At 51.7% G+C, this 17,027-nt stretch overlaps 1 protein-coding gene across 1 annotated transcript in view; it reads right to left on the bottom strand.

Moving 5' to 3' along the window:
• Nucleotides 1–497: 497 nt before the first annotated feature.
• HAUS7 (HAUS augmin like complex subunit 7) overlaps nt 498–17,027 on the bottom strand; it is a 22,140-nt gene continuing 5,610 nt past the window's right edge. The window contains exons 5-13 of the mRNA XM_007456666.1: nt 14,758–14,819; nt 11,323–11,414; nt 10,755–10,913; nt 10,544–10,640; nt 9,873–10,097; nt 8,721–8,835; nt 3,049–3,182; nt 2,424–2,523; nt 498–568 (exon numbers count right to left, since the gene is read on the bottom strand). Of these exons, the coding sequence (XP_007456728.1) occupies nt 498–568; nt 2,424–2,523; nt 3,049–3,182; nt 8,721–8,835; nt 9,873–10,097; nt 10,544–10,640; nt 10,755–10,913; nt 11,323–11,414; nt 14,758–14,819 (1,055 nt within the window). The remainder of the gene's footprint in view (nt 569–2,423; nt 2,524–3,048; nt 3,183–8,720; nt 8,836–9,872; nt 10,098–10,543; nt 10,641–10,754; nt 10,914–11,322; nt 11,415–14,757; nt 14,820–17,027) is intronic.

A 17,027-nucleotide genomic window follows, 5' to 3' on the forward strand; every position in this document is an offset into this window, starting at 1 on the left:
AGCAAGGAGACCTCACGGAGCATCCCCAAGGCCGGCCCCAGGGGAGGCAGCGGAACAGGGCGCGGGGCCGGGCGGGGAGCTCTGGCGGCATTCAGCCAGAGGTCCAGCCAGAGGTCGCGAGGAGGCATCACCAAGCTTAACAGGCAGTGGCGGCGGCTCGTGGGACAGGCAGGATGGGGCAGACAACTAAGCAGCCCAGGCCACACAGACGAGGGCAGGATTCACTTCGTGATACAACAAAAACTAACACACCACTGTAAAGCAATTATACTTCAAGAAAGATGTTAAAAAAAAAAAAAAAAAAAAGTAGGCTGGCGGCAACTTCTTAGAACCTGAGCTTTCTTTTGTCCCCAGCTCACACCGCCCCGCCCCACCTCCGGGCCCTCGTCACGCCCCCGCCCCAATCGCTGAAGGTACGGAGCACGTGGACGGCAGCCCGGGGAGCATGGGGGCTGGCCGCTGCCTGGCTCTTCGGGGCAGAGCGCCCTGCGCCCAGGCTACTGCAGGCCATTGGGCAGGCCATCGTTGAAGACCTTGTATTTCCAGGTTACCCCTCCCGTTCTGATGGCTGCAGAGAAAAGAAAACAGCAAAGTCAGTCCAGCACTTCCCAGCCCGTCTCTCCACTGGCCTTCCTCAGGTCCCAGCCCCACCCTCCCCACCCCCCTGAGCCAGGAGCCATGAAGGGAGCCAGGGCCCGGTGAGCACGGCTGGAAGCCCCCATGGGCGCCAGGCCGAGCCCCAGCCCCGGGTCCACTTGCTTGGCCACGTCCCTGCCCACCCCTGTCCCCGGAGGCCAGGAGCGAGGGGCTGTTCTGATTTTGATGCTGTGTGGATTTTAGTCAGACCAGCGACCGGTGCACACCGGTCCTCTGCCCTCCCACACAGCAACGTCGGCAACTGGCATTTGGTCGCGCCCACCCCAAGGGCGCCTCAGCCACCCTCCCTACTCACCATCGACACTCCCTCTGGGGACGATCGCATCTCTCCGCAGATAGGATTTGGGGGTGTCATTTGCCTTTACTAAATCCTCAGGTTTTCCCAACCTCTAGACGCCCCAGCCCCGCTCTGCTCCTGGGGCTCCCCCGACCCCGGGCGCGTCCTCAGCTCACACGTCTCTCCTTTGTTCCAGACCCTCGTCCTGCCTTGCCTTCTCTTGGCTCAGGGCTTGGCTGGGTTGTGTTGTCTCTGGAAGCCTGGGCCCTGCTGCTGTGTCCCTGCTACTCCAGATTGCAGGAGCCTAGGCCTGGGGATGCATCTTCGGGGTCCATCTGCTCTGTACTCAGCCCTCAGCTCTGCGACCTCCGCCCTCCTCCTTCCTTCCTCTGCATCAGGCCTCTGTGCTGCTTTTCTTTGTCCTTGTTTTGTTTACCTGCCCCTTTTCTCTCTATTCTCAAGACTTGTTGCCTCACCCGTTTTCTGCTCTGCGTGGTTTTCCTGAACACTTTGATAACCATTCTTAACTCCTAAGACTGCCTGCTTGCGCTTCTCCTTGTTGGTTCTTCCTAGTTTCCTAGGTATGTTTGGACAAGATACTATGTTAATTCAACTTGGTTGGAAAGTTCTGTTATCTGAATGACCCATGAGGCCTACTTTTCCAGGTCTTTCTTCTCTCTTCCGTGGTGTTGGTCCAGGCTGGGGAGAGGAGGCCCTCAGAGGCCAGAAGGAGGTGGGTTTCACCTGGCCACCAGCCGTGTCAGGAGCCCGAGCTTACCATGCGTGTCAATCATTTTCCTCACAGAAGAGCAGGCTAGTCTCCCTGGGAGCGCCAGTCTGTACAGACCTGCTCTGCTTATGCCCTCTGCTTCCAGCCCACCTGCCACCGTCCCCTCCCTGGGACTGCCGGCCACACAGCCGTGGGGCTGTCCTCTTGGTTGCAGCTTTCTCCCCCCATTGCATCCATCGAATTGCCTCCATGGACTTTCCTGCTTCCAGAAACCTGTTTGTTTTCAAAATGCATTGATATTTTGATGGCCTGGGAGGCAGAAGGGGCTTTGGGTCCGCCCAGTCGAGCCGGTGATGGGTGAATGACGATGGGACGAGCTGCCTACCCACATCGCCAAGGCCCTGCCCACATACTCGAGGCCACGGCTCTGGGCACCAGCCCGGTAGGCACACCCGGTCCCCTCACTCAAGCCCCTCACTTCAGGCGTGGGGATGTGCGACCAACATAGCCTGGCTACTGGCACCCAGATCGGTGGCCTAGCTTCTTATACGGGGAGGCAAAGCAGCACAGACACACGGACCTCCCACAGTGGCGGGCCCGAGGCCGCAGAGACCAAGGCCCTTACTCTCTCAGGCAGACACAAGGGAAACGCCAAGGCCCTTCCAACTGGCCCCTGGTGTGGAGTTGCCAGGGGTCATTTCTCTGCTGCGTCTATAGCCCAAGAACGAGTCTCAGACAACACAAGGAAGCGACACTGACCACAGCTGGGCTGGAGGGCTGAACGGGAAAGGGCGCTCCCCACTTTGGTGCAGCGCTTGCACTCAAGACACTCTGGATTGCACGGCAAGCAGACACTTCTCTGCAGGCACAACACAGAGGGGAAGCGGAGGGGTTCACACAGCTTAGACGGGAAAGGCGAAGGCTGCCGCTGTCCTGTGAGCACGGGGCAGGTGGCACGCCGTGGAGAGCACTCGTGGTCATTAATGTACTAACGAGAGCATGGGCTGCAAGCACAGTACTAACAACAACTACACACACAGGGGTGAGACTCACAGCAACAGCGGTGATGAGGATAAATGTTAGGATGGATATTTAAATGGAGGCTTCTGCTGCAGTTCAGTCAGAAAGAGAGACACTCCTGGGCGCCCAGGTATACATGTGGTGAGTGCGCGCACGAGGCCAAGAGCGGCGAGAAGGCCAGCGAATTCACGCAGACAGCCCCCCAAGGGAGGGCTCGGGGCTATGTGGCCTGAAGCCAGTCCCTGGGGGTGCACTGGGTGGGGGGGATTGACAGGCAAATGCTGGAGTCGCCGTTGCCTCAGGCGGTGGATAAGAGTTGGGGCGAACAGTAGACCAACCAGAAGGCGCAGAAGGAGAGGATTACGGGAAAGATGCCCACGAGGGCTCTGCAGAGCGCTGACAGTCCTGGGAATCCAGAAGGCCACGCGCACGCCCGGGGTTGTGCGGGCACCCAGGAGAGACCTGAGAAGGCCCTGAGCCGGTGCCTCTGCTCGGCCTCTAAGGGGGTGGGAGCAACAGGGAGTGTGGAGGAAGGAAGAGCCGTCAGCCACCGGGCCGAGCGTGGGTGAGAGACACGGAGCTACAGATGCCCAAGGAGCTCAAAAACCTCCAAGTGAGAGAAACGCAAAGCGACCCGCACCAAGACACACTACAATCGCACTGCCAAAAGCCAAAGGGCAAGAGAGGTCGGAGAACGGAAGAGAGGGGGGACTGTGAAAGGGCCTCAGCTACGTGCCGATGAATGTCAGCAGATCACAGAGCCCCACGTGGGCGGTGGGAGCACAGGGAGAGAATTCTCAGCGGGCGGAGACAGCGCTTGGCCGCGGGCAGGCAGAGGTGGTGGGAGTCTCTAGCGGGCGAGGCATGTTCCATTTCTTAGCCGGGGTTGTGGTTACACAAGTACTGGCTTTAAAGTCATCGGAACTGGATTGAAGGGGAAATATCCAACTTTTCACTTTTCTCTCTCTAAGACTCAGAGAGAGAAAAGGCTATTTTTCTTATCACAAAAGAACAACAACAACAAAAACCTTTTCGGAGTGTTTTTGTACCTGAGAAAAATAGACTTACTCAGAAAAAAAGTTTAAAATTAAATTCAGATACAACTGTGCCCCTATCCAACAGCAGAAAGGTTGGAAGGTTCAAAGCCAGCGCTGACGAGGATCAGTAAGATGGAGACCGCTGGCCTCACCGACAAGACGGCGGGAACCCCACCTCGGGATGGAAGCGCAAATGTCGAAACACGTTCACTGCGACCTTTTTTAAACATTGACAATCAGGGGAGAAATTCTCTGCGTAATACATGTTCACTGGGGAATATGTGAAGGCTGCAGAGCAGGATAAAGAAAGACTAAATGAACTAAAACACTTCTGACTCCAACACAGAGCAAACCAACGTCCATGTTCTAGCTGAACTCCTAGAAGGGATCCTTCTACATTTTTTTCCCTTTAGATAAGTGAAATCATACTGTATATTTCTTTTTGTTTTTGTTTTTGTTTTGCGGTACATGGGCCTCTCGCTGCTGTGGCCTCTCCCGTTGCGGAGCACAGGCTCCGGATGCGCAGGCTCAGCGGCCATGGCTCACGGGCCCAGCCGCTCCGCGGCATGTGGGATCCTCCCGGACCGGGGCACGAACCCACATCCCCTGCATCGGCAGGCGGACTCTCAACCACTGTGCCACCAGGGAAGCCCCTGTATATTTCATTTTTAACCTGCATTTTCCTTTCAACATTACACGATACACATTTGCTCATGTCACTGTAATCAAGTTTTGAAACAACAAATACCGTCCCACCATATTCAAATACCAGTATTTACTCAAGCATTACCCAAGGGTAAAACCTTGGATTGTTTCCATTTGTCACTATTGTAAATCCTGCGACAACATCATGTGAAACGGTATAAAACTAAAAATGACCTACAGGGTCAGTAGTAGAAAATGTTAAGTAAATTATAGCAAATGCCTGAAAGGAAGTGTTTGATGATTAAAAATGTGACTTCAAGAACATGGGAAACCTTAAATGTAAATGGACTAAATGCTCCCACCAAAAGACACAGATTGGCTGAATGGATACAAAAACAAGACCCATATATATGCTGTCTACAAGAGACCCACTTCAGACCTAGAGACACATACAGACTGAAAGTAAGGGGATGGAAAAAGATATTCCATGCAAATGGAAACCAAAAGAAAGCTGGAGTAGCAATTCTCATATCAGACAAAATAGACTTTAAAATAAGGACTATCAGAAGAGACAAAGAAGGACACTACATAATGATTAAGGGATCGATCCAAGAAGAAGATATAACAATTGTAAATATTTATGCACCCAACATAGGAGCACCTCAATACATAAGGCAAAACACATCTATGAACTTACAACAAATGACTGGAAAATGAAATTAAAATATCCTTTACAATAAGAGCATTAAGCTTAACAAAAGATGTGTGGTATTTGTATATTTACAACTACCAAACATTGCTGAGAGAGATTACAGAAGGTCTAAATAAATAGAGATCGTGGTTGGGAAGAATTCATATTTCTAAGCAGTCAATTCTCCCCAAATTTATCTATGGATCTAATGCTATTCCAATCAAAATCTCAGCAGGTGTTTTGGTAGAAACTGGCAAGGTGGTTCTAAATTTTATATGTAAATTTTAAGAGACCAGGAATAAATAGCCAATATATTCTTAAAAAGAGAATAAAGTTGGAGGGTTTATTCTGCCTTATTTCAAGATGTACTGACAAGTTACAGTAATTAAGATAGTGAGGTATTGGCAAAAGAATAGACAAATAGATCCACAAAACAAACAAGTGACTCCAGAAATGTGTATATAAGTGCGTATATATGTGTGTGTAGATAAATGTATATGAAATGTACATGTGTATGTAAATGTATGTGTATGTAGATATTTGTATGTGTATGTAGATGTGTGAGTATGAAATAATTGTAAAAGTCACCAACACAATTCAATGGATAAAGTAAAATGTTTTCAATAAATGGTACCAAAATAACTGGATAGCCACATGAAAATAAAAAACCGTTGACCCCTACCTTACACCACACGAAAAAATTAATTTGAGATGGATCATAAATTTAAATTTGAAAGCCCAAGTTATGAAGCTTCTAGGAGAAAGTGTAGGAGAGGATCTTGCTGGTGTGGAGTGGTGGAGAACGGAGAAAGAGACATAGAAGCAGTGATCTGTGATGTCTGGATTACTGGCATCACAAGTTTGTCCAGTCTGTTTGGAGAATATATTTGCCTGATACTTGCCTGATTCTGTAAATATGTTCGGGCTCCTGCTGTTCTCCTGCCCCGTACTTGAGTACAAGCTTATTTCTAAAAGTAAATTCTTCAGTGGGACTCAGATATTCTATATTCTTGGCCTTGATGTTTCTCTTTCTCTTATGCATTGTAACATTCTTTTTCTACATAAGCCTTTGGATCATCTACAGTTTGAGAGTTTGAAAGACAGTTGTCCCAAGTCGGTTGTTTTCAAAGAGTGGGGGGTCCCTGAGTCCCTTTCAGGGAGTCCATGAGGTCAAAACTATTTTTATAATGCCAAGGTATTATTTGCTTTTCTCTGCTTTCATTCCATCTAGGGTGTAAAGTGGAGTTTTCCAGAAGCTAAGTAATGTGTGATACTGCAACAGATTTTAGTGGAAGCAGATATGAGAATTCCACTCCTTCCTACTAAGACATTAAAGGGACTTGAAAAAAAAAAACTAATGAAGTCTTCTCTTTTGTTCCTTTTTTTAAAAAAAGTTACTTTTTATTAAAAATGTATTTTTATGTTAGCATATTAAGAGTTTGCTGTGATTTTTAAATTAATACACAAATATTTTTAAAGTTTCTCATTTTGTTTCTCATAGTAATAAAATAAATTTTAACTTACTTTTAATTAAAAATTAATAATAGTCACAGAAGCTCTTTGGAGTCCTCAATTTAAGATAGAGTTCTGAAAGCAAAAAGTTTTCATTATTTTATTAGCTGCCATTTGCAAAGCTTGGGCAATTTGCTCTCTTTTAATCCTCCCAGCAAACCTATCAGGAAGGTACCCCATTAATCTCCTCCCAGAGGCATAAACTAGGGCTCAAAATCATTAGCCACACAGCTTGCATGCTGTGCAGCTAGAATTTGAAGCTAGTTCTATCTGACCCCAAAATCAAACTTGAAGGAATCAGTAACCTCCTTGCATGCAATATACCTGTTGCTTTCCTGGACAGAGAGGTTGAAGCAGAGGTCAAGAAGACTGGATGAATTATTTGAGATGGCTCAGGCAGCTAAAAGCCAAGACCTTCTGCTGTCTGTTCTACTCCTCATAGGGACTTGTCCTTTCAAATGGCAATTCCTTTTGTGAGAAAGGAATGCCTTCAAATTCAAATGATACTATGAACCTGGTGGAGGTCTGTTCCCCTTATAACAGGCATTTCTAATAGCACAGTATGCAGACTTTGCTGAGCACTCAACAAGGAAGAAACGTTTGTCCAGTTATCACATTCTAAACTGCCAAAATACATGTGCATTGCCTTAAGTTTTTCAATTATGTTACAGGTCAGCTTGTGCATTTTATCTGTTCGACTCTCTTTTGTAAAACAATTACAATGGTAAAAACAAAGAAACTATTGAGTACTTAACTATGCGTCGGTCACCGAGAGGAAGACTTGATACCAAGGTCTCTCTGAATCCTCACAAGAATACTCCCAGGCTGGCAGTGGGGTGTCCTACCTGCTTTACAGATAAGGAGATGGGCTTGCCGAGGGGAAGCTACTTGCCTGAGGTCACCCAGCTAGTAAGTAGGCGGTGAGTCAAGTATCAGACCCAGGTCCGGGTGGTTCCCAGGCTAAGATTCTTAACCAGCATGCATTGCAAGATCCTAAAAGGCAATGTCAATCTGTCTGTGGAAAGGAGTTCCCCAAAGTAAACTTGAAGTAGCCCAGGTAAATTAGGAAAGGGTCACAATTTTATGGTCAGAGATTTTAAGGAAAAACCAAGTGATGCAACCTCTTCATGTAATAAGAAAACAGATACAATTCTTTAATTTTGTCCTTAGCTTAACCCTTCACTAACATCCAGCAGCTCGGAGTGTACAGAGAAAGGCAGTAAATTCCTCATCTGTATCCCAGTGTGCCAACTGTTTTGGTTTTAATTGTGTCAGGTGTGTCTTCCTTCTGCCTGGAGGTCCTTCCTTAGGTTTGAAAATATCATGATCACATCAACAGTGTGAGAGGTGGTGGGAGAGCTGAGGTTCCACATGTGTCAACAACAGATGTGCACGTCTCCTGGAGCACTGGAAAAAAGAGTAATAGGAGTTCCCTTAGGGCTGTGCTCCACGTGCCCCAGGAGGGGATAAGGACGAAAGCCTCTGTAATTTATATTGACTGCTGAGGTAACCAGGTGCTTTCAGCAAGCATTCCAGTTGCAAATTTGGGTTTTAACAACCTTCCCAACAACCTCTGATTCCTCTTAAAAGTTCAGGTTGCAGAGATATGGGAACATATATATATGTATAACTGACTCACTCTGTTATAAAGCAGAAACTAACACACCATTGTAAAGCAATTATACCCCAATAAAGATGTTAAAAAAAAAAAAAAAAAGAACATGGGAAAACGCTTAAAATGAGATCCAAGGGAAAGAACATAATAGTGTACGCATGTTGTAATTCTACTCACCTTACACAAAGAAATAAAAAATGATGAGAGGAAACGGAATAGAGGGAAACAGACCAAAATATTAACACCGACCATCCCTGGGCCACCACATTACGTCATGTTTTTAGTTTACCTCTGCACATCTTTACGCTATCCCAATTTCCTACAATTAATGTTTTTATTTTATAATCCGTCAGAAGCGTTTTCAAGGGAAGGAAAACCTTAAGCATTGGAAAAAGAAGAAAAAAAGTGAGGGGTCAGTCCCCAAATGCGGGTCAAGCACAGAAGGAGGCAGGCACTAAGCCGAGGTGCACCGTGAAGGCCCTGTCCCTGCCCACCAGACGGGTGGCCACAGCCACAGAAAAGTGGTGACCACATACCTAGACTCATCACAGAATTGTCGCCGCCCCAACAGATCTGCTCGCCCTGCTGCTCCTTCACCATCTGCACGGCTTTCACCGAGGTGTCAGTGGCCTCCACGACCGCTTTCAACAGCTGGGAGGGAGGCAGGGAGGGAGGGGACTTGTGGGCTTGAATGCTGGTGGTCTGACCCACAGAAGGCGTCTCCTGCTTCCCACCCAGGTTGACGCCAAACATGTGCATCCACCCACCAGCCCAGGGTGAGGGCAGGTCTTCCAGCTGGAGAGTCACCCATCAGAGCTCCCCAGCCTAACTCCCTCCCCCCGGCCCAGCGGGGACGCCACACTATCACGGACCCCATCCCACACTGAGGCCACGCAAAGCCGGGGTCACGGTGGGAAAAACACTGTCCCAAAGTAAAAGGGCATTTCTGATGGGAGAGGACTGTGCCCTAACTCAGCCTGTTGGTAGAACTGCAAAGGACAAGCTGGTCAGAGGTTTGGAAGTCTAGGAGCTTTTTTGTTAAAAAACCAAGGCCAGCATCATGGAAGCCCTGAGCAAATGTCAGAGTTCCACGCATGGTAACTGTACTCACAGTCATAACCAAACCTAGCATTCCAGGCCAGCCTCTGGGGATCTGAGTCAATACTGATGTAGTCAGCGCAGCAGCGTGAGGCCACTTTTTCTCATCTGTCTGAACCGGGTCAAGGGCTCAGACAGGCAACCATCTGTCTATCTGTCTGGCATAGTTCTTGGCCACACAAGAACGAACAGGCTGTGATACATTTGGGTGTTTCGTGAAGACAGAGTGAGGCCAATACAGGGACAGAAGCTGGAGGCGGGACGAGGGTCTCCCACATTCAGCTAGGACCCAGTGCAGGCCGTGCACAAACCTCTTCTGCACCCGGGGTCTTGGCTCAGTTGGCACTCTCCTGAAGTGCAGGGGGACCCACAGGGGAACATCCCCATCAGCTCTCATCCCCTCCATGGCACCGTGAGAAGTGCCTGCCCCAACCCGCCCAAAGTCCCAGACTGAGGCCTGGGGCCCGGAGCCCAGAGCTCAGTGCGCCACCCACTCGCAGGGAGTCCAAGCCTGTCCAAGCCCTCAGGTCCCTCACTGGGGGCTAGGGTGGCACCTGGGAGGGAGAGGGAGGGGTGAGGGTGATGCTTACTTGGCTGCATGAGGTCAGAGTCTGGTACACGGCCTGGATGATGGGGCCACACGGGCGGAGGTTGGGGCCTGGGCGCTGGCAGCAGTCTCCCAACTCATCGTCATAGACTTGCAGGAAAGCCACGATGAGCTGCCGGAAGTCAGAGATGACCAGGCGCAGCTTCTGGTCTAGGGTGCTGGCGTCGGCCCCACCCACAGCGGCTCCTTGCTTGTGCTGTGCAAAGCACTGCAAAGCCAGAGGCGGAGGGTCCCTTGAGGCTGCCCTGCCTGTCACGGGGCACCAGGTCCCTAACCCACTTTGTGAGGCGGGGTCTGCAGCCCACTCCATGCTTCCCCAAACTGGGAGACAGACAGAAGACCAGAGGCCTGCATGGGCCTCAACATCCTCCTCACGACCTCAGTAATGAGGCTGGGCCCAGGGCTGCGGGGAGGGCCACACGCCGAAAGCCCACCCGAGGACGGTCCTGTCCACGCCTCAAAAAGCCTCCCCACTCCTGCCTTCACGGAGCCTGAGTACCCATCACATTCTAGAAACTGGGGGGCACCCACCACCTCGCTTAGGCCTCCCGACACACTCATTGTAAAGACGGGGTGTCTAAGGCTGGGGTGGGCGACGTGCCTCGCCTTAGGACATGTAGCGGGGCTCCTGCTCCCCTACGGCCGGCGCCTCACCTCCACCCTGAGCGACTGCAGCTTCGAGGCACTCTCCTGCAGCTGCCGGGCCAGCTCCGCCACCTTGTCCTCCTCTGACTCGATGGAGGGGCTGGTCCTGCAGGGAGAGAAGGGGGGACACTTCTGCCCTGAGCCATCACGGGCACTGGGGCACTTGTGCGCCACGCACAGAAGGCTCTGTCCCAGGTAACAGACCGAGCGGGGCGTGTACCTCTGCCAGGCATTGCTCTGCTTGTCGAGAAGTGGCTGCACGCCCAGGGGCCACGCATCACACTCGGGGCTCAGGAGCATCTGCAGGTGGGGGCTCAAGAAGAACTCCCCCAGCAGCGCCTCATTCTTCTCCCTGGTGTCCTCGAAGTGCTCTTTCACACTGCAAAGGCAGCCCCAGGGCCACGCCATCACCGGCCAGAGACCCCAGAGGCCAGATGAGACCGGGCAGAGAGGCCAGGAGAAGGCATCTCCTCCAGTCTCCGAGAGCCCACCCTCGTGCGGAGACACCGCGGGTGCCCACCCTCCGCCGGGGTCAGCCCGTGTTCTCCGAGGCCCGCACTACACCTTCATGCCGACAGCCTGGCACCTCGGGTGGCACCCCGGGATGGGGGTGGGGCTTCCTGCCTAGGCTTGAGGCCCACAGCTCCTGGGCTACGGAGCAGCCGCCTCTACGGGAGCGGGGAGCGGGGAGCGGAGCCCCAGCCGGAGCTCGGCCCGGGGCCAGCTCCAGACGGAGGACCAAGGGCACCCACCCACCGTTCCAGGGAGGGCCCGTCCCGGGCCTTTACCTGTGGCAGCTGGAGCCTCCGACAGTCAGGCTCCGGACCACGTCCAGCAGCTGGTCCATGAAGTGCAGCTGCTTCTGGGCACAGGCCCGGCCCTGGGCAGGAAAGGCCACATGCACTCACTGGCCAGGCATGCCACGTGCCCCCAGCCTGCAGCTGGCCCCACCGGGCCACTAGCAACCTGGCCCCTACCCAGCAGCGTCGTGGACTGGCTTGGGGCCCCTGGCACAGCAAGACAGGCCATGGCTGTGGCCTGCGCCGAACCCACTCCTTGCGGGGAACAAGAACTCGTCCCCAAGGGGCGGCAAGCAGCCAGGCCTTACAGCCAGGCCTCCCAAGTGGCAGCTGACTCAGCCCCCTACCCCAAAGGCGGCTGGGACTCCCAGCAGGGAGCTGCCCAGCCAGGAGCTCAACTCCTTCCTCCTTCCAGAAAGGGGAGGAGGCTCACGGCTGATCCCCATGATGTAAATACAACCTGAGGGGCCCAGCCTGCTCCCTAGAGCCCTGTATAAGCAAAGGATGCTGGGAGGTAAGCTGGGCCCGGCTCTCCGCTCGAGCTCCTCGCTGGCCTGCCCTGACACACCGCTATTCTGGGGAACGCACCAGAATGATGTGCTCAGCCAGCATCACCGGTGACTGACTCAGTATAAAGCCCTCCAAGAAGCACCTGCATTTAAAGTGGGCTGAGAGTTCGGTGCTTTGTGTCCACCTAGAGGGGTGGGAGAGGGAGGGTGGGAGGCAGACGCAAGAGGGAGGAGATGTGGGGATATATGTATACATATACCTGATTCACTTTGTTATAAAGCAGAAACTGACACACCACTGTAAAGCAATTATACTCCAATAAAGGTGTTTAAGATAAATAAATAAATAAAGTGGCCTGAGAGGGAGAGGGCTGAGAGGCTCCTGGTGGCATCTCAGGCCGGGCAGCCCTGTGTAGGGAGCAGATCTGGGGACAGGGCCACATTCTGCTATCATGTGTGCAACTCAGTTCCCCGTTCACGAGTCTCATGGCTGCGGCTGCCTGGCACTCCTGCCAAGCCTGGCTCTCGGCTGTGTAGCCACGTTGACAGGACCAGTGCCTCTGGAAGCTTCTGGCATCTCCATCTCCTTGCCCTCGGCCTGCCACTGGCTGCTCACCACTACCTCTTGTTGACTCATTCTCCCAACCTGGCCAAACAACACTGAGCCTGAATGATACACCTGAGGGGAAGCCTGGGAATAGGAGGTGGGAGGTGGGACACTGTCTAGACAGAGGAAATCCTGGGCGGAAATATGAGACCAAGTGCCACTCAGGATCTCACAAAGCCTTGACCAGCGGCCAGGGTTGTGTGCCGTCCCCTCCTCAACAGACCCGGCTCCAGGAGACCCCCCGCCAAGCCCAGGAAAGGGTAAGTGCCCCTCACAGCCTGTACACTGAAAGCTACAAAACATCTCTAAGAAAAATTAAAGAAAACCTAAATACGTGGAAACACAGCCCATGCTCAAGGATAGAAAGAGTTAATATGGTTGATGGCAGTACTTGCCAAAGTGGTCTACAAATTCAACACAATCTTCATCAAAATCCCAATTGGATTTTTTGCACAAATTGACAAGCTGATTCTAAAGTTCATATGCAAATTCAAGGGACCCCTAATAGCCAAAACAACCTTAAAAAAGAGCAAAGTTGGAGGATGCACATGTCACAATTTACTACAAAGCTACAGTAATCAAGGCAGTGTGGTACTGGCATAAGGACAGACATATAAATCAATGGAATAGAATAGAGAATCCAGAAATAAACCCTCACTTTTACGTTAACTGATTTTCCACAAGGATGCCAAGGTCTTTTCACTGGTGCTGGGAAAACTGGATAGCCACATGCAAAAGAATGAAGTTGGATACATACCTTACACCACGCATAAAACTAACTCAAAATGGGTCGAAGATCTAAATATAAGAGCTAAAACTATAAAACTCTTAGAAGAAAACACAGGTGTCAATCTTAATGATAGACTCTTATATATGAAACCAAAAGCACAAGCAACAAAAGAAAAATAGATAAATTGGATTTTCAACAATGCTAAAAACTTTTGTGCTCCAAAGGACACATCGAGAAAGGGAAAAGACAATCCACAGAATGGGAGAAAATATTTGTAAATCAAATATTTGATGTGACTTATACCCAGGATATATAAAGAATTCTTACAACTCAATAATAAAAAGACAAATAACCCAATTAAAAAGTGGGCAACGGAAGCGAATAGAGACTTTTCTCCAAAAAAGATATATAAATGGCTAATAAGCACATGAGAGGATGTTCAACATCATTAGTCATCAGGGAAATGCTAACCCTTCACACCCACCAGGATGGCTGGTGTCAAAAAGATGGACAAGAACAAGTGTTGGTGAGGATGCAGAGAAACTGGAACCCTCGTACATTGCTGGTGAGGACGTAAAATGGCGCAGCCACTTTGGAAAACAGTTTGGCGGTTCCTCAAAACGTTAAACATATTCGAAAAATTCAAAAAGTTAAACAATTCCACTCCTAGCTCTATACCCAAGAGAACTGAAAACATGTCTTCTGTCAAAAACACATAAAAGGGCTTCCCTGGTGGCGCAGTGGTTGAGAGTCCGCCTGCCGAGGCAGGGGACACGGGTTCGTGCCCCGGTCCGGGAGGATCCCACATGCCGCGGAGCGGCTGGGCCCGTGAGCCATGGCCGCTGAGCCTGCGCGTCCGGAGCCTGGGCTCCGCAACGGGAGAGGCCACGACAGTGAGAGGCCCGCGTACCACAAAAAAATAAATAAATAAATAAATAAAAATACAGGATATTAAAAAAACTTATAAAGAACAGTCACAGCGTTATTTATAATAGCCAAAATGCGAAAATAATTCTTTCAAATATTCTTTTTAAATTTTAAGGGTAGGTGGCAGGGTTTCTTTGACTGATATGGGGGTGGATTAGGCCTGCCTCTGCATGGAAACCCACGGGTGGGCAGCACATGGGGGAAAGTGCAAGGGCTCAGGAGCCAGAAGCCTGGGTTTGAGGCCAGGCTCTGTCACTGGGTAACCTTGAGAGACTTGTCTGTCACCTTCCCCATGAGACGGGGCTAAGACAAGTACCTCCTGCCAGTGTGGGTGTGACAGTTACTGGCATGTAAAGTACTTACCACGGTGTCGGTGTGTATGAAGTCATCCACCAAGGACAGGATGTGCCCTCTGCCCCTTCGGTCATCACAAGCCAAAGATCCTTCTCGGCCTCCTCAGCCACCCTCCCCTCTCGGCCCTAGGGATGGCTGGGGTCTACCCAAAGGAATCCTATGGGTTCCTGCCCCAGGGGGCTAAGAAGCAGGGACTGTGGGTGCTAGCTCCTGGGCCTGAGGGAAGAAAGCCCTCCCATGCCCACCCCAGCGTCACCGAGGCCCCCGGCCCATGGGGACAGAGGGCCTTCTGTTACCTTCAGGAGCTCGTGGTCATCCAGCCCACACAACATCAGCTCATGGCCCAGTTTCACCATCTCTGTTGGAACACAAGGACCCAGTTACCACAGACACCCACCCAAACAGGCAAGGACACCACACACCCATGCAGGGTGCCAAGTGCTTCCCTGGTAAGGGTGCTCCTGCTGTAGCGTCAGCAGGCCCAGCACCCATGAGGCCGGGTTGGGCCTGCAAGACCCAGGTAAACAAGGATGCAGGTGGAGGACACACCAGGTGCCAGGACTGCCTCTTGCTGTGTGACCTATACCCAGTCACTGCCCTTTTCTGGGGGCCAGTTTCCTCACCTGAAATAAGAGGTCGCACTCAATTCTCTTCCATATAGGGAACTCTTGCTTCTAGCAGAAGCCAGCCAGCTGCCTGAGGAGCCCACAGAGGCCAGGGAACCTTCCAAACATGCTGTGTGTCACCGTTTCACAGACCTCGCCAAGCCAAAGCAAAAGGAACCGTCTCACATTTGTCAATCTCCTACACATCTTTCATGCCATCATGTCCCTTCATTTTGCTGGCAACCCTAGGAGATGGCAACCCTTTCATTTCACAGATTGGGAAACTGAGTCCCTGCATGGTGCAAGGAATGCTCGGCCACGTCTTCCAGGGAGCCCTGGGCATTTTCTGAGTAACCATCTGGTATACGAAGAAAGGCCAGAACTTGGAGCCAGAAAGCCTGGGAATCAATGCTAGCTCCATACCCCCTCCCCCCAGCCCTGCAGCAATGCCCTTACCCTCACAGCTCCCACCCTCATATGCCTCAGTGGCAGGACACACATCTGCTTTGGAAGGTTTGGTGCTAGAAGCAAGCAGAGCATCCATGTGAAAGCATCAGTCATCCTGGAGACACGGTACAAATGCCAGTTATACCCCCAGCACATGTGCTCAGCCCACATCCCTTCACCCCAAATCCTTGCGTACTCCCTGGCCCCCCTCTCACTTTGCCCACATCCGAGTCTCATCGTGGCCGGACTCGTGCCCTGTTAGACCCAAAGGCAGGCTGCAGCCCTCCTCAGAATAAAGGCCAACATCCTTCTGCGGCCCACAAGGCCTGGCCTGATCTGGCCCCGTGGTCCCTCTGACCTCATCCCACCCCTTGCCCTCACTCTATACACTCTACGTCAGCCACCCCGGCCCCCTGGCTGTTCCTCCAAGCTGCCAGCCACACACAAGCCTACCTCAGGCCCCTTGCGCTTGCTGTTCTCTTGCCCTGAACACTAACCTTCCTGATACCTGCCTGGCTCCCTTCCTCCCTTCCTGCATGGCTCTGTTTTTTTAAACAGAGGCCTTCCCCAGCCACCTTGTGTCAACAGCTCCACCCTCCTCCCAACCCACCCGAGCACCACCTTGCCTTCACCTGGCTTGTTTACGGCGCTTCTCACCATCTGATGCACTGAGAATTTGGCCGCCTTCTGTGCATCAGCTGTCTCTCTCCCAGCTAGCAAGTGAGCTCCGTGAGAGCAGCACGATTCACTGCTGCACCGCCAGCACCTAAAACAGTGCCGGGTGCACAGTGGGTGCTCCATAAATACCTGTCACGTGAATTTGTGACTTCTAATCCCCCTACCTGTCCCGGTTTCTCCCAATTATACTCTTTCACAAGCACTCATGTCTACCACCTGCTCTGCCACTCAGCGCACTCCCATGGGGTGGGCAAGGCTGAGCACCCACACTTTACAGAAGAGGAAACTGAGGCTGGGAACAGCAAGGGCCAGGGTCGGCACCTGTGCGTGCATGTGTGTTAGAGGATTCAGGTGTGGCCTGATGACCAGGCTCGCCCGGCCTCGACACGGTCCCATCAGGAGGAAAGTGCCGGACATGACAGTGCTGGGGAGAAGGGCAGCGCCTCTGTGCAGCCCAGGCCGGCCCTCAGGCCAGCCCCGCAGGCTCCAAGACACAACCCCTGTTCTTCTGGCCCATTGCAGCCTCTGGGACAACTGTCCCCAGATAACTAACTTGGCAGTGCCAGCAGCGGCACGGGTCAGGAATCTGGGGTCCAGCTAACCCACCCTGGAGCTGGTGGGGGGAGGGAACACAGGCCCCTGGAGGGATGGACCTTTGGAAACACTGTTGTGTGGGTGAAGAGCCAGCCACCATCTTGAGGACTGCAATGCACTCCCCTTCACCTAATGTTCATTGCTGGGTTAAGGACAGTTTCTGCCAAAAAAGGATCAAAAAGAAGCGGTTCCAAGATAAGGCCCCACAGACCCACAGAGAGCTGCCCAGCGTGCTCCCAGGA

The sequence above is a fragment of the Lipotes vexillifer genome, unplaced genomic scaffold (assembly GCF_000442215.2).
Source record: "Lipotes vexillifer unplaced genomic scaffold, Lipotes_vexillifer_v1.1 scaffold899, whole genome shotgun sequence".
Lineage (NCBI taxonomy): Eukaryota > Metazoa > Chordata > Mammalia > Artiodactyla > Lipotidae > Lipotes > Lipotes vexillifer.